Source organism: Rattus norvegicus, chromosome 4, assembly GCF_021556685.1.
Source record: "Rattus norvegicus strain SHRSP/BbbUtx chromosome 4, alternate assembly SHRSP_T2T, whole genome shotgun sequence".
NCBI classification, from domain to species: Eukaryota; Metazoa; Chordata; class Mammalia; order Rodentia; family Muridae; genus Rattus; species Rattus norvegicus.
The window spans coordinates 66484435-66503131 of NC_141537.1; the positions used below are offsets into that span (position 1 = coordinate 66484435).

Genomic DNA, 18697 nt, shown 5'->3' on the forward strand with positions numbered 1-18697 from the left:
TTTCTCCACTACTCTACTCTTACCTGTCTTCTCTCTGCATTTTCAGTAAATGGCATTTCCATTCTCACTATTTAGGCTAAAACTCTAGTGTCTGTCTATAACAGCAAACAAATCTCATTTAATCTTAATTTCAAACTGCATGCAAAGCCCTGTTACTATTCTCCGCTTCTACTGTTACTATGTGCTCCAGCTCAGAATATCTCAATGTCCAACCACAACTGGTATCCCTACTTTTTGTCTCCACTCCTAGTATCTATTTTTCAAAATGCAACATCAACAGTAGTTGGGGCAAGAGCCTGAGATGTCCTGCTGCTCTGTGATTACCTGCTGCAGCCAACAGAGCTCTATTTGGAGACCTTTGATAAGGGAAAGCTGAGGTTTGCTGCAGTAAAGAATTTCAAAGTTATCCAGTACGAAACAGGGTTGGAACCTATTACAAAGAGACTTTTGGTTGATTTCAGAGGTTAACAGAACAAGTGGCCTCTGGGAGAGGATGAAACATACCCAGGGGTAGATAGGCTAATCAAAAGAGGTTGGAGTTTAAGTATCTTAGCTAGAGCTGTAAATATGGCTTAATTGGTCTGCTCTCGTTTGATTTTGGTTTTCTGAAGCAGGATCTCATGTAGCCCAGGCTGTCCTTAAACATGCTACATAGCTGAAGATGACATTTAATACCTTATCCCCCTACTTCAACATTCCAAGCACAGGGACTGCAGGCATGAGCCCCTAAGTCTTGTACATGATTTTGGTAACTCTCAACTTAATCTCAAATAGCTGTTAAGGAGCTTTATTCTTCTCTTTCCCCACTTTTCAATAAATAACACTACAGAGTGAGTCCACGGGTGCCTTGCTTGCATAGGATCACAATTTAATAGGTTAAACCTGAGTTTGGTCACAGGGTTACAGGAGAGGATTCTTGTGAGATTTTACAGAAATCTGAAGAACTGCTACTGGGTCATACTCAAAGGTCATGTTCACTTAGGCCTTAAGAATGAGTTACTCTGATGTTAGCACCTGTATTTGTAGCATCCTCCTATTGACAGAACATCGTCTCTATGTCAGCGATCTTCAGAGCAAACACTGAGATGAAATTCTTGATTCAGTTGGAGAGAGACGTCAACCACATGCCTGGGCAAGAGGCTACTTTTTCTTCCCAGGTCGCTTTAATTTCCCCCTTCTATGTAGCTTCAAAATAGAAGTCTGCTCAAGTGTCTGCTCTGCTTCTTAGCCATTCACACTGACAGAAGGACCTTCGCTTACGTAGTCCATGGGTGTTGCTCTCTGCTCTTTTCAGAACTGTGGTCTCTCAATCCCCACTCTTGTCACCTCTTCTCCTACTATACCTCCATTTGTGGTTGACATCGAGATACCCTGACCTCCCTGCAGCTTCTCAAGTAGAGTGAAAGGTCTCAAGTCAAGTCCACTGAATTTGAAGCCTTTTGCCTATGCCTTGCACACACCAGATGCCAAAATTGTGTGTCCCTCACCTCATCAGGGCTTTGTTCAACTATTCCCTTCAAAAAAATGTTCACTATATATTTTTTGTCTTTCTCCAAAATTTACTCCTCTGATTAATTTATATAGCTGATTTCTATTGGTAGTGTGATCATCAAATTAAAGAGTTATTTCTTCAAAAAGTCCTCAATGCCCCATAATCCAAGTCAAGTTATTCTGTAAGCTTCATAAATTCATGTTTCTTTACCACTATCTACCTTAACTTGTACTTACTCACACATTGGCATAATTTTTTGATTAACATTTTCTTTCATACTAGGTTCTAAGATTCATAAAATCATTAAATTTATAACTAACTCACTGCCTGATAATCAGCAAATCCCAATACATTTTTAAAAATAAAAAACAGACCAAAAGTCACAGAATATGTGATTAAATACATATTTTGTCATGTCAAACCACTAGAGGCAGAAACAATAATTACTGCTATGTTATGTCCTTTAGTTTTAGGTCATAAATTTCCACATGTGGAAGCTCACCATACTTGAGGCATACAAGAAAATGATGACGTGCCCTTCTGACTACAAGACATGCCCCTACTCCCTCTTTTCTCCTTGAGTATCTATCTTGTTTGCATAGTGACACTCCAGGAAGAGTGAGTATAACAGTTTTCAGAGAGTTATATATATTTGCCAGTGAATTCTCCAGCCACAGATTAGTCTTAGAGATTCCTGAATCCCACCTAATGGCAGAAGTGAAAGTGGTCCTGAGGACTCTTCAGCGCTACATGAAGGATGCCTGGGTGGTATTGGCATTAGAATGGACTACACAAATTAATGACTTTGACTTGCCTTCTACATTTCTCCTGACTCCTTTTCTAGCTGTAAGCTAATAACATGGGCTCTATCCCATCATCATATGTCAATAGTGTGTACATGATACAGAGTTAATAGGATTTTTTTTTCTTTTCTTTCCTTTTTTTTTTTTTAAATCAAGCTGCTGTCACTTTCTGGTTTCCTTCTTCTCCCCATTCCATATATGCTGGCATTATCCAAATTCCCCCTCCTTGGTCATTTGACTAAGACTGCCATTCACCGAAAGCATTTGCTCTTCTTGAATATATAGCTAGATGTGCTTTTTCTACTCTCCCTTAGAGTTGGGGTGGCAGTGAAGCCAAGCTCTAAGCTCTAACAAGCAGGAACTAAGGTTCCAAGCAGGGACCATTAAATCTATCTACAGGTATCTCCACTTGCTTCTGACACTGAAGCTTATGAGGTGATCGGCTTTTGGGGTGATTTTGGATCTAAAGAGATGTCAACATAAGTCAATATCTGTCCTTGACTAACAGAAACTGAGTCCAGTTCCCATCCAACCACCTACGCCAGTCCTGGTCTGTGGCATATGGAAGAGATAAAAAATGATGTCTATATTACCACACTACACATTTCAGTGTCCTATGCACAGAAGCCTACTTTATCTCCAAGGAATACAGACTTCTCTTTGTTCTTATTTTTGTCTAGGTCTTCTTTTATGACTGAGTCTGTTCCCAAGTTTCTTAGTATTCACCAGACAGCAAATCTAATCAAGTCCCAGTTTCTTCTTTGAACTCTGACACCCGCTCTCATGAATGTTACACTGATGTACACTCGGTTCCCATAAAATCCACCTCTGATTGTGCACCTCCATGGCTTTGAATGCTTGTGCAAGTCTCTGTTATACCTGAAATGAAGTCCAGATTGAATCTGGCAACCTAGACCTTCCAGAAGGCCTGCCAATAGGGTACCCATAACGTATTTCAATTTTCTCCCTTATCACTGTTCTTTAATCATATCTTCTTTCTGGTACCATGTTTTAGTGATTTTCCTTCCTGCTTGCTTCCTCTCTTCAAATCTACCTTGAAATGACATCTCAAGTATTATGCATCTCAAAACTATTTCTAGAAAACAGAAAAACAATCACCTTATTTCTATGAGATGGCATTTTTTTCTGGTCTTTGGAATACGAAGACAAATCTCTCTGAAGACACACACACAAACACACCTGTGACCCCCACAATAGAGGTATTTATATAAGATCCTCTATGTGGACAGATATAGACAGACAGATAGATAGATAGATAGATAGATAGATAGATACATACATACATACATACATACATACATAGATACATACATACATACATAGATACATACATACATACATAGATACATACATACATAAATAGATACATACATACATACATAAATAGATACATACATAGATACATAGATACATACATACATAGATACATACATACATAAATAGATACATACATAGATACATAGATACATAGATACATACATACATAAATAGATACATACATACATAGATACATAGATAGACAGATATAAATAGATTTACAAAGAGAGCTATGACTGCTTGCCCTAATTACTTAGAAATCCTGTAATTGTTACAGATAAAAAGATAAAGATGGAGGAGTGTTACAGATTGAACAGACATATTAAAGCACAACCATGAGCTGGGCAACAGATTAGACAAATGTCATTCCAATACCCAGGAGACTGAGACAGGAGGACTACTAAAAGTTCAAGGTTAGTCTGGGCTACCTAATGAGTTTCAGGCTGCCTGAGACACAGAGATTCCACCTCAAAAATGGAAGCCAAAAAAAAAAAAATAATAAGTAGTACATCTACACCATAGGCAAAAAAACCAGAGAAATAAAAGATCCGAGCTTATAAAATGTTTTATTAAAATAACTGGAGATATAAATAAGATATTCTTTACAAATATCCATGCAAAGCCAAAAGATTTAAATGTGGATGGCCTAAAACCCGGCACGTCAGTAACAGGTGCTCGACTGTCTTGGCTGGTGCAGGTCGGGCTGTGTGGAAGATGGCTGCTGGGTATGGAAATGTGCAGGGAAAGCGCTGATCGAGCTGAGCCAGCCACACACAACCCACAGCTTAAAGACTGAGTGTGGAAAAGAATACTAACACCATCATGTGATCACCACCACCTTTTGCTTCAATACTGCATGACGGCATTGGGGATGATCTGCTGAAACAAAACACGGCACTGAACTGGGCTTCCCTCATTATTCTTACTGTCTTCACCTGAGTCCCTTCGTAATTTGTATTTAATTCATGGCTCACAACTGTTTCCACTAGAGAATGTTAAACAATAACTTTCCCAGTGTCGGTACAGCCACAACACTGACTGCAGACCTGTGGACCTAAGGACTCTGATTCCTCTGAGAAGCGATTCTGGTGGTTGATACTGGTTGCCAAATTGATACTCCGTGATCACCTGGAAGACTACCCTCCCTGGGCTTCTCTGTGAGGGGCTTCTAAGTTGGTTAACTGTGGTAGGAAGACCCATCCAAGATGACAGTGCACCCTTCCATGGCCTGCAGTCCCGGGTTGAGTAAATAAGGAAAAGTGAGCTGCACAGAGAATTCATCTCTCTCTGCTTCCTGGTGTGGACACAGTGTGACCAGCTACCTCATGGACTTGCATTCCCTGCCATGATGGACTGGACCCCTTCTTAAACCACAAGTAGGAATAAACCCTTCCTTAGTTTGCTTTTGTAAAGAATGCTATTGCAGAAATGATAAAGGTAATTAATACAAGGCTATATCTTAAAGTAGTCTGATCTCAGAAAATAAATACTAAGAGCCAATCACAGTAGATCAGTCCCACACTGACGTGGCTATCCAAGGTCAGAGGGATCACTGCACTTCCTCATGGTCCTACTTTTTTTGATGTAGGGATGAGAGTGAAGAGGTGTGGGAGGCAGGACAGGATAAAATGGTGACACTCAAACCTGATACAGAGCACAGATTTCCAACACTCACACGCAAAACAGGGCTGGCATGAGAAGACACGCAGAAACACTGACATAAGCATGTACATACACACCCATGTCGGCATATGCACACAAAAACACACAGAAGCCTCAGATGCTTCCTGGCTTTTCATTCAAGGTTGTAAAGATAAAGTGACCTAATTTCATAACCTAGTTTAGAGCAACTCTGGTTCTCTAATCTTGTCCCTGAACTGAACTGTGAGGCAATGTACCAACTGTTCTGTCGCTACCTGCTGGGGAGAAAGCACTTCTGTGCTTAGCGTCATCATCTCGAGAAAAAGAGAGCTGGTGTGTTGGTGGCGGGAGGCAGAAGGGGGATCTGATTCTGTTTGAGCAGAAGTTCTGTTTTCCAGGGAGGGTGAAACAATGTCGTCCAGGGAAATGAATGAGAATTGGAGCTAAAGATGCTGTGTTTAAGACCGACCAGAGCTTTAAAGAAGAGCTTGTGCATCCCCAGTCTTGTCCCCTCCCCGTCCCCCACACTAGCCTGTGTCTTGCTCTAGAGAGCTTAAGGGGCAAAGCGTAACAATAAAACAGTGTCAACACAAAAGAGGCCCACCTTCAGTGTTAATTGTTTATGATCTTAAAAACAGGAGAGCGTTAACTGTGAACTGAGTCACCTTTGCAGAGGAGGCATGTGACATTTAAGAAGACACATATTATCTGCGGCACTGACACACTTCTAAATGGGCTAACTCACTCGAAACTGAGAGCTTGGATTCAAGCCCAGGAGACAAGAATATTTTTGGTTTCTATTCTGGACATGACTTCTTCCCCATTCTAGTAATTTGGCTTATTTCTTCCCAAATGGGCTTGACTGTCATGTATCTTAATGCTGTCAGCGGGAACAGCCACTATTAGGAGTAGAGGAACCAAGCTTCTCCGAGTGTATGATTATCGACCTTGCTGTGCTACAATAGGAAAGACCAGAGAGGGGGTGGGGGTGGGGGTGGGGTCACTTGGCGTTAAAACAGATTATATTTGTTTCTTTTACCAGTTGGCTTTGGAATCATGTTTAGCAAGCTTTTCAGGAACTAGAGATTATCTGAGTTCTCATCAGTTTCCAAGGATAAGTTTACTTCTTATAGACTGAGCAGAGGCATTACAACCAATTTATGCCCTGGACTCAGTAACCAAGCAGCCCTAGGCTGTCGTGCACTCTCTGCTTTGAAAAAAAGCAGAAGACAGTGCCTGACTAGTCAGGTAACCAGAGTCCAAACTGAAGGTCTCAGCTAAGTCAAGCAAGAAACGATAACTGCTTTCTGTTTGTACGCCAGCTCACTACGAGCAGAGGAACAAGTAAGAGAAAGGAATGAGAGATATCCTTTGGGTAAGAAAATCCCTGCCAGGGGTGGGAGGGTGGCCAGAAACAGAGACAGAGATGGAGAGACAGGGAAAGGGGATGGAGGGAGGGAGAAACAAAGAGAAGACATTGAGGGAGGGAGAGGGGGTAGGGAAGCTAGAGGAAACAGCAGTCTACATGCTGGGTAACTGAAGGCTGACATGACACTTTCATGCACCATCATTAAGAGGAGTCATTCAGGAGATGACAGTATGTGGACAGGCAGCAAGAACAAATAGTAGCAAAGTTTTAAAGGGAATGCGACTGATCGGAGTCACAGGACATCACTTGAGTAAACAACAAGAGAGATGGTAAGGGGCTTTGAGGAATAAGTTACAGTGGCAGTGGGAGGACATGTTGGAATATGTGTCATTAAGAAGGAAATTGTGGTGGAGAATAGAACTGAACACCCAGGAGTGCAGATGTACTGAGACCACAGGACAGACTGCCACCTCTGCACACCTCTACCCACATCCCTGATCCAAGGGGAAACTGCACAGTGCCTCTGGACATGGGATATAGGAACAGACAGCCGCCAGAACCTGCAGTTCTGGTCTGCACCCAGGACTGGACTGAACTGGCCAAACAGCTCCACACCCAAATCCCATGGGGGAGAGAGCTGGAATCTCAGAAGTGTAGACACTCCTGAGAAGTCAGAGGAGACTACCCTCTGCCCACAGTCCAGACCCAGACCCCTACTGACAACTGGGCCTGCTGGGTGCAAGGACCTAGGAGCAATCAGGGGCAGGACCCTTTGATTACTGCCTGCGCTGACAGCTGGAAGACAGTCTCCAGGAGCTCCAACACACCTGAGAGCAGAGCACCTGTTCTCAGAAAAGGCTGAAAGAAAACAGGAAAACAGTTCTACAGGAGTGCTGACACAGAGGCCTACAGCAGGGCCAAGTCACTCTCTGAAACAGCAAGACAAGCAAACACCAGAGACAACCCAATGGCTAGAGGCAAGCACAGGAACCTAAGCAACAGAAACCAAGACTGTTCGGCATCATCAGAGCCCAGTTCTCCCACCAAAGAAAATACTGGATATCCAAACACACCAGAAAAGAGAGATTTAGATTTAAAAATCACATTTTTTGATAATGATGGAGGACTTTAAGAAAGACATAAAGAACTCCCTAAAAGAAATGCAGGAAAAACACAAGTAAACAAGTAGAAGCCCTTAGGAAACACAGAAATCTCTAAAGAATTACAGGAAAACACAACCAAACAGGTGAACGAATTGAAAATGGAAATAGAAACAATAAAGAAAGCACAAAGGGAGACAACCCTGGATATAGAAAACCTAAGGAAGAGACAAGGAGCTGTAGATAAAAGCATCACCAATAGAGTTCAAGAGATAGAAGAGAGAATCTCAGGGGCAGAAGTTACCACAGAAAACATCGACTCAACTGTCAAAGATAATGTAAAACACAAAAAGCTCCTAGCCCAAAACATATAGGAAACCCAGGACACAATGAGAAGAGCAAACCTAAGGATAATAGGTATAGAAGAAAGTGAAGACTCCCAACTTAAAGGGCCAGTAAATATATTCAACAAAATTATAGAAGAAAATTTCCATAACCTAAAGAAAGAGATGCCCATAAACATACAAGAAGCCTACAGATATCCAAATAGATTGGACCAGAAGAGAAATTACTCCCATCACATAATAGTTAAAATACCAAATGCACAAAACAAAGAAAGAATATTAAAAGCAGTAAGGGAAAAAGGTCAAGTGACATATAAAGGCAGACCTATAAGAATTACACCAGACTTCTCACCAGAGACTATAAAAGCCAGAAGATTCTGGACAGATGTCATACAGACCCTAAGAGAGCACAAATGCCAGCCCAAGTTACTGTATCCAGCAAAACTCTTAATTAACATAGATGGAGAAACCAAGATATTCTGGAACAAAATCAAATTTACACAATAGCTTTCTACAAATCCAGCCCTAAAAAGGATAATAAATGGAAGACTCCAACACAAAGAGAGAAACTACATCTACACCTTATAGAAAGCAAGAATATAATTTCTTTGCAATGAAACCAAAAGAGAGACAAACAAACATAATTCCACCTTGAACAACAAAAATAACAGGAAGTGACTATCACTATTCCTTAATATCTCTCAACATCAATGGCCAAAATTCCCCAATAAAAAGACATAGACTAACAGACTGCATACGTAAAGAGGACCCGGCATTTTGCTGCAAGCAGGAAACACACCTCAGAGACAAAGACAAACACTACCTCAGAGTAAATGGCTGGAAAACAACTTTCCAAGCAAATGGCCTGAAGAACCAAGCTGGAGTTGCCATTCTAATAGCAAATAAAATTGACATTCAACCAAAAGTCATTAAAAAAGATAAGGAAGGACAATTCATATTCATCAAAGGAAAAAGCCACCAAGATGAACTCTCAATTCTAAATATCTATGCTCCAAATGAAAGGGCACCTACATACATAAAAGAAACCTTACTAAAGCTCAAAGCACACATTGCACCTCACACAATAATTGTAGGAGATTTCAACACCCCACTCTCATCAATGGACAGATCATGGAAACAGAAATGAAAGAGAGACGTAGAGAAACTAACAGAAGTTCTGAACCAATCTGATTTAACAGATATTTATACAACATTCTATCCTAAATCAAAAGATATACCTTCTTCTCAGCACCTCATGGAACCTTCTCTACAATTGACCATATAATTGGTCAAAAAATGGGCCTCAACAGATACAGGAAGATAGAAATAATCCCATGCATCCTATCAGATCACCATGAACTAAGACTAGTCCTCAATAACAACAATAACAACAGAGAGCCCACATATACATGAAAGTTGAACAACGCTCTACTCAATGACAACCTGGTCAAGGAAGGAATGAAGAAAGAAAGGAAGGAAGGAAGGAAGGGAGGGAGGGAAGGAGGGAGGAAGGGAGGAAGGAAGGAAGGAAGGAAGGAAGAAAGAAAGAAAGAAAGAAAGAAAGAAAGAAAGAAAGGAAGAAAGGAAGAAAGGAAGAAAGAAAGAGACTTCTTAGAATTTAATGAAAATGAAGATACAACATTCCCAAACTTATGGGACACAATGAAAGCAGTACTAAGAGGAAAACTCAAAGCTCTGAGTGCCTGCAAAAAAGAAACAGGAGAGAGCATATGTCAGCATCTTGACAGCACACCTAAAAGTTCTAGAACAAAAAGAAATAAATAAACCTAAGAGGAGTAGAAGGCAGGAAATAATCAAACTCAGGGCTGATATCAACCAAGTAGAAACGAAAAGGACTATACAAAGAATCAACAAAACCGGGAGCTGTTTCTTTGAGAAAATCAACAAGATAGATAAACCCTTAGTCAGACTACCAGAGGTCACAGAGAGTGTATCCAAATTAACAAAATCAGAAATGAAAAAGGAAACATAACAACAGAATATGAAGAAATTTAAAAAATTATCAGATCCTACTACAAAAGCCTAAAACTGGAAAATCTGGAGGAACCATTTGAACAACCCCATAACTCCTAATGAAATAGAAGCAGTCATTAAAGGTCTCCCAACCAAAAAGAGCCCCAGACCAGAAGGGTTCAGTGCAGAATTCTATCAGACCTTCATAGAAGACCTCATACCAATACTGTCCAAACTATTCCACAAAATTGAAAGAGACGAAGCGCTACCAAATTCCTTCTATGAAGCCATAATTAAGATTATACCGAAACCACACAAAGACCCAACAAAGAAAGAGAACTTCAGACCAATTTCCCTTATGAATATTGGCACAAAACTACTGAATAAAATTCTTGCAATCAGAATCCAAGAACACATCAAAACGATCATCCATCATAATCAAGTAGGCTTCATCCCAGGGATGCAGGGTTGGTTTAATATGTGAAAATCCATCAATGCAATCCACTATATAAACAAACTCAAAGATAAGAACCACATGATCCTTTCATTAGATGCTGAGAAAGCATTTGAAAAAATTCAATACCCCTTCATGATAAAAGTCCTGGAAAGATCAGGAATTGAACGCCCATATCTAAACATAGTAAAAGCAATGTACATCAAACCAGTAGCCAACGTCAAACTTAATGGAGAGAAACTTGAAGTAATCCCACTAAAATCAGGGACTAGACAAGTCTGCCTACTCTCTCCCTACTTATTCAATATAGTACTCAAAGTCCTAGCCAGAGCAAACAGACAGTGAAAGGAGGTCAAAGAGATACAAATTGGAAGGGAAGAAATCAAAATATCACTATTTGCAGATGATATGATGGTGTACTTAGGTAACCCCAAAAGTTCCACCAGAGAACTACTTAACCCAATAAACAACTTCAGCAAAGTGTCAGAGTATAAAATTAACTCAAACAAATCAGTAGCCTTCCTCTACTCAAAGGATAAACAGGCTGAGAAAGAAATTAGGGAAATGACACCCTTCACAATAGTCCCAAATAATATAAAATATCTTGGTGTGACTTTAACCAAGGAAGTGTAAGATCTATATGACAAGAACTTCAAGTCTCTGAAGAAAGAAATTGAGGAATACCTCAGAAGATGGAAAGAGCTCCCATGCTCATGGATTGGCAGGATTAATATAGGAAAGATGGTCATTTTGCCAAAAGCAATCTACAGATTCAATGCAATCCCCATTAAAATTCCTACTCAATTCTTTATAGAAATAGAAAAAGCAATTTGCAAATTCATTTGGAATAACAAAAAACCCAGGATAGTGAAAAGTATACTCAGCAATAAAAGAACTTCTGGGGGAATCACCATCCATGACTTCAAGCAGTATTGCAAAGCAATAGTCTAAAAAATGTATAGTATTCGTACAGAGACAGGCAGATAGGTCAGTGGAACAGAATTGAAGACCCAGAAATGAACCCACACACATATGGTCACTTGATATTAGACAAAGGAACTAAAACCATCCAATGGAAGAAAGGTAGCATTTTCAACAAATGGTGCTGGTTCAACTGGAGGTCAGCATGTAGAAGAATGCAAATTAATCCATTCTTATCACCCTGTACAAAGCTTAAGTCCAAGTGGATCAAAGACCTCCATATCAAACCAGATACACTCAAATTAATAGAAGAAAAAGTAGGGAAGAGTCACAAACACATGGGCACTGGGGAAAATTTCCTGAACATAACACCAATGGCTTATGATCTAAGATCACAAATCGACAAATGGGACCTCATAAAACTGCAAAGCTTCTATAAGGCAAAAGACACTGTCATCAGGACAAAATGGCAACCAACAAATTGGGACAAGATCTTTACCAACCCTATATCTGATATAGTGCTAATATCCAAAATATACAAAGAACTCAAAAAGTTAGACTCCAGAGAGCCAAATAACCCTATTAAAAATGGGGTACACAGCTAAACAAAACATTCTCAGCTGAGGATTATTGAATAGCCAAAAAAGCACCTAAAGAGATGTTCTACATCCTTAGTCATCAGGGAAATGCAAATCAAAACAACCCTGAGATTCCACCTCACACCAGTCAGAATGGCTAAGATCAAAACTCAGGTGACAGCAGATGCTGGCAAGGATGTGGAGAAAGAGGAACACTCCTCCATTGTTGGTGGGATTGCAAACAGGTACAACCACTCTGGAAATCAGTCTGGAGGTTCCTCAGAAACTTGGACATTCCACTACCTGATGACCCAGCTATACCTCTCCTGGGCATATACCCAAAAGATGCTCCAACATACAACAAAGACACATGTTCCACTATGTTCATAGCAGTCTTATTTATAATAGCCAGAAGCTGGAAAGAACCCAGATGCCCTTCAACAGAAGAATGGATTCCAAAAATGTCTTACATCTACACAATGGAGTACTACTCAGCTATCAAAAACAATGACTTCATGAAATTCATAGGCAAATGGAATGAACTAGAAAATATCATCCTGAGTGAGGCAACCCAATCATAGAAAAACACACTTGGTGTGCACTCATTGATAAGTAGATATTAGCCAAAAAGCTGGAATTACCCTAGATGCAATCCACAGACCACAGGAAGATCAAGAAGAAGGAAGAACAAAATGTGGATGCTCCCGCTCCTTCTTAAAAGAGGAAAAATATCCATAGGAGAGGATATGGAAGCAAAGTTTAGAGCAGTGACTCAAGGAATGGCCATTCAGAGCCTGCCCCACATGTGGCCCATATATATACAGCCACCAAAACTAGATAAGATTGATGAAGCTAAAAAATGCATGCTGAAAGGGACAGGATATAGACCTCTCCTGAGAGACACATCCAGAGCTTGTCCAATACAGAGGTCAATGCTAGCAGCAAACCACTGAACTGAGAACAGGACCCCCTTGGGGGGAATTAGAGGAAGGATTGAAAGAGTTGAAGGAAGTTGCAACCCCATAAGAACAACAATGCCAACCAACCAGAGCTTCCAGGGACTAAACCACTACCGAAAGACTATACATGGACTGTCCCAGGGCTCCAACTGCATATGTAACAGAGAATAGCCTTGTTGGGGCACCAGTGGAAGGGGAAGCCCTTGTTCCTGCCAAGGTTGGACCCACAGTGCAGGGGACTATGGGAGGAAACACCCCATATGGGGAGGGGGAGGAGAGAAGATGGGGGTTTATGGACAGGAAACCCGGAAGGGGAATAACATTTGAAATGTATGTAAAGAAATATATCTAATAATTTTTTTTAAATCTAAAAAAGGAACAAAAAAGAAGGGAATTGCGAAGGGAAGATGGACCCCCTAAAGTTAATCAAGCTCATGCACACAAAGCACTAAAAACATCTGCCACGACTGTGCTCCTAGCCATGCTATGCAGTATGTCGATCGTGCTCACTCAACCGGCACTCAGGATCCTCAGGAGCAGACCCCTTCCCAAAGTCTGTGGCCCTTGTTCTGAAGGGAATAAACTGTGTTCTCTAGAAGACTTTGACACATATGCCAGGTTCAGAATGGTATCCTTTCTACAAAAACTAGGACCCTACGGATGGAGATTCCAAATCCAGGCTGACCTTGACTCTGGGTGTACCCTGAACAGCTTCCTCATCTGTTTTCCTTGAGTTGATGCAACTACAGGGGAAAGTGAGGGTGTGGGAGTGTTGGGGTGTTGACATGATGCCTAGTCCACTGAGCTGGAGAGGTATGAAGCGAGAACTTCTGCCGAAGAATCAAGGAGGCTGTGAAGAACACGGGGCTCCCATCAACCCTGTTCTGCACTGCTACTGGGGCCAAGACCCTCAGGAGTACCACTACTCAACATCCTATGAAAACAGGACATCAACCAAGGCTAGTGACTGGAAGACGTGTGTGTGTGTGTGTGTGTGTGTGTGTGTGTGTGTGTGTGTGTGTGTATGTCTGTGAGTGTGTATGTCTGAGGGTGTGTGTGCATGCACATATGTGTTTGTTTATGGGTGCTGGAAAGTCAAACCAGAGGCTTCTGTATACCTGTCAGGTATTCTACCATTGAGCTATACCCAAATTCTTCACTACCACACCCCCATTTGACTTTTTTTTTTTTTTGGTGGTGTTGGTATTCTGTTTACTTGGGTGACTTTTGTGAGGTTCTAAGACTAATCTGTCCTTAATAAATAATATTACTGAGTAAGTTTTATCATTAGTATAAAACAGTGGCTAGTGGTAGCAGATATGTTCTCAGACTGCTACTCCGAGGGGAGCCAAAAGAAAGGGTTGTTGTAGAGAAGTGGTCAAGAAATTCCTGAAGTCATCATTTGGTCCCTTGAGCAGAAGGGCCAGTTAATACCCAGGGTATCTGGCAGGAAAAGGCCTTCATTTCAAAGCCAGAATCACTTAAACTCTCACAGAAGAAGTCGGGAGACATTGAAATATGTCTAGATATCTCCTTCCTGAACGAATGTCTCCTACCCTGTAAGAGGGTACTGGTCTTCACTGGGCTTCTGTCTGCTGACCGTAGCAGACAGGAGATGGGTACTCCAGAGCCAACTCAGAGCCTCCCTGAAAAGGACTGTCCCTACCTTCTGCTTCCTACTGGACATTCAGCAGATCACTGTCACGGTGTCCACAACACAATCACCAGGAAGGAGGAACAAAAGACCACAACACACACCCAGTCTGATTTCCTATTTGTTTGGCCCTATTGTGTATCACACCTCCCAACACTAGCCAAAAATACTCATGAGTGATTGCTACAGTGCATACCTCTCTCTCAATGGGAATGAGAAAATAAGGCCTGGTAGCCTAATGCTGCCTTAGGCAGGAAATTCACTAAAAGCATTTTCCCACTATTTCCATCACCAGGGTCTTTTCATGTATCCCAGTCTCTCTCTTTTGTGTCTCTCTTGTGTCTCTCTTGTCTCTGTCTCTCTCTGTGTCTCTGTCTCTGTCTCTGTCTCTCTCACACACAAACACACACCACACACACACACACACACACACACACACACACAAACACACACACATACACGCTACCTTCGAGAACTGTCCAGGCCCAGGCCCCACTGTGCCATGATCCCACTGTTCATCTATTTCTATCCATGAATTTTAGTTCTGTAAAGGAAATAACCATAGCTTCTTCACCCTTGGATCCCAAGAAACCCACCCAGGATAAAAAACAAGGATGGTGGCGTTTTCCAGGGGCAGAAAAGGAATGTGACAATGCATAAGGGAGTCTACTATGACAGACACACTTTAAAGGATCTAAACAAAAGTATGAGAACATGTGCTAAAGAAATGGTGGCCTTTGCAATAATGGTGGCACTAATAAAATAAATAAATAAAGTCACTCCCGAGGAGTGACATAAGGTAGACCTCTGGCCTCCACACTCATGGAGCCTTCCTCCCACAAAAATGCAACTTGCCCACCCACATGCTTGTATTTACTGGTAAAAGGTAGCAGTTACCTGGTGTGAAGGAAATGCAAACAATCTAATTTAGAACAGATGAAGGCAACTGGAAGGATATGAATGTCTTTCACATAATTAATCAAAAACATAAAAGAAAGAGATTACTATCAAAACATGGTCTATTCCTAAGGTTTGTTACAGTTTTCGTAAAGGCCTAATAAAGAGTTGAGAAGCTGGAGCGAGTGTCTGCAATCCTCAGGAGTTCAAGGTCTGCTAGAGTCACAGACCACATTCCGAGCCAGACTGGGCTACTGGGAGACATATTTTTCTCTCCAAATAAGTAAAAATGTGGGTTTGGAACATAGTTCAATGGTAGCTTGCCTAGCCCATGTAAGACCCTAGGTTCAAATTCAGTACTACACAGAAAAGCTTTGAGATCCCTTTCATTTCTTATGTTTCAAAGTCTTGGGTGACTGTGTGTGTTACAGTGTTAATTAGAAGCAGAAACGGAGGCAGAGAGATTTTGTAGTGGCTTTTTTCCCTGACCCAAAAAACATTCAGACGACTTAGTGGTAGGACATAACACAATATTTGTGTCAATACATAACTAGTGTTCTAATAATTTTAGGTTTAAGAGTATCAAAGATGAAATGAAGATTTCTCATCTTTACCCACCAGAAGGTGAGGCTAAGTCCTGCTTGCTACTGGGCCACCTTTTTTCTATTTGTCAGACTGTGACACTGGCTTATGGGGAAGTGTCTACCAGGACACCTGACATTAAGTCCCTCTAAAGGATTTAAATTCTGCTGAGCTGAGAGACTGTGAAAATAAGATTTGCCCGTATATACACAGGAACTGAAAAGTGGGCATGCTTTCAAGTCTTAGTGCAAATCAAAACCCTTTTAGGCCTACGTGAAAATCAGGGCTTACTTTTTATGGTCCGTGATCTTTGCTAAGGATGCTGTGTGCTAGGTTCAACTCAACAGAATGTCATATTATCTGTCAGAAACAATGCAATGCGTATGTAGAGTGGAACATTATTTATCCACACAGAAGGAAAAAAATCCTGTAATTTGCAATAGGTGGAGTTGGAGACCTGGATGTCGTCAAATGAGTGAGGAACAGGAAGTAGAGCTCCATGTCGTCTCGCTTACAGGTAAATGGTTACGGGGTTTATCTTACACTGAGAGTAAGTCTGTGGTTACTAGAGGTTGGGAGGGAAATGAGTCGGTGGTTACTAGAGGTTGGGAGAGACAGGAGATAATCAAGAGAAAGATTCTTCGATGGATAGTAAGTAACAGTTAGATGCCATTTCACAGTAGAATGGTCATACACAGTGAGTATTGTTTATACTGTTAACCAGATAAGATAGTATACTCTTTCACAGAAGGCTAGAAAAAGGGATTTTGATGGTTTCTAGCATAAATAACTGATAAACGTCTTGAGTAGATAGGTTTCACTCTGTACCTACACCTGTATACATGTGACAAAATACCACGTGGGTACACCATAAATATGTGTGACTTTTATGCTTTAATAGGTTAAAAATAACTAGTCCCTTTCCCCACCATGGATCTCTCCCCAGAACAGAAAGGGACACGGAGCCTATTCTGCTCTTTGTTGAGACAGCGGGGCCCCACGTGATCTCACTGACTTGACCACTGCAAGCTCTCAGTAGACGTGTTCTTACCCACAGAATCCTGAAGGTGAGATGAGAAAAGACACAGCATGGAACTGAAATTAACTTGGAGGAGGGGGGTAAAATAAGACAAAACAGAAAACAAACACGAAACAGCAGACACCTACACTCCAGTCCAGAGTCGCTCTGGGCTCCTTCGCTGGACCGTTTGCCACAGGAAGACCAAGAGGATGTGCAGGAGCCAGATGCTGGAGGCCTGTCCGGGAGATGGCTTTCCTGTAGCAAGAAAATAAATAAATAAATAAATAAATAAATAAATAAATAAATAAATAAATAAATAAATGCATACAGACAGACACGCATACATGCATACACATGACACACGGACAGGAGACTCTTGTAAAGAGCTCACCACCCCCTATTGGATAGACTCTGTAACAGAGCAGGCTGAGCGAGTCTCTAGCATCTGATGTCCTTCACAACTGTGGTGAGATACGCCTGTACTGTGATAGACAGGAACAAATTCCCCCACATCAGAGAGCTTTGAGGAAGCTGTTCTATACGAGGACCACAGAGCTAGAAGCTGAAAGCGTCACTTCTGTTCAGGGTGGAGGGCAAGAGTGAAGCCTCGCCACTTACAGAGAAAAGAATGGTGGGTACTTATGACACTTGGCAAGTCATTCTTGTTGTCACAGATGAACTAGAAGCAACACCTTCTCCTGCAACCCCACTACCCAACACAGCAGAGAAGTCTGGTTAGCAAGAAAGTCTCTTACTCCCTTCTTCTGAGAGCACTTTCCTTCCTTCTTGCTGAGGATCACAGCACTGTCCATTCAGCTGAGCTCTCTTAATGTGAAAAGGCTGATTCGCATCTGCCAAGAAACAGCCCACACTTCTTCAGCCACCCCTCAACCCAAGCAGGGGAACCCTCAGCAAGGAGCAGAGGGAAGCAACAAGGGGCACAGACACTTTGAAGGCCCTCAAGGCAGAGCCTCTGAGGCATAGGTGTTTATAACAGAAAAGACGAGGGGCTAGGAGCAGACAGGGAAGGATGTGTTATGTCCTCAAGAGCAGGGAATGCTTTTCATATTCACTGACCTATCCAGACTCCACCTACGGATGAACTGGTAATGTTAGGCAAGAAGAGTAGTTCTCCTCTCTCTCTCTCTCTCTCTCTCTCTCTCTCTCTCTCTCTCTCTCTCTCTCTCTCTCGTGTGTGTGTGTGTGTGTGTGTGTGTGTGTGTGTGTGTGTGTGTCTCAGAGCTCTCAGCAGGTGGCCCAATCTCTGTGTTTCTTTTAGTGTCTCTTGGAATCCTGTCCAGGAAGGTCCAAAAACAGGTCTTCAGAAGTTGGAAATTATCACAACCAACTTGTGGCAGCATTGCCAACGAGGCTTCAGGCAACACATTAGCTCTGCATAGTTCCCCAGACGCATCAGAGGGGTGGAACTCTTGATAGAAGACAGTCCAATCAGTGTCCCCTTTCCTATGTTCTCCAAGATAGGTCGTTAACAACATCACCTTTGGAGCTTCATGACAAAGTACATCCCATACCCTCCAGCCATATTCTTATGAGAGGACCAGTGGCTAGG

General features: G+C 41.7%; 1 protein-coding gene across 7 annotated transcripts in view; it reads right to left on the reverse strand.

Moving 5' to 3' along the window:
• Dgki (diacylglycerol kinase, iota) overlaps window positions 1-18697 on the reverse strand; it is a 452769-nt gene that overhangs the window by 288671 nt on the left and 145401 nt on the right. For all 7 annotated transcript variants that reach the window (XM_087659331.1, NM_198782.2, XM_087659334.1 and 4 more), the window contains 1 exon segment: window positions 17274-17382. In XM_087659331.1, the coding sequence (XP_087515457.1) occupies window positions 17274-17382 (109 nt within the window).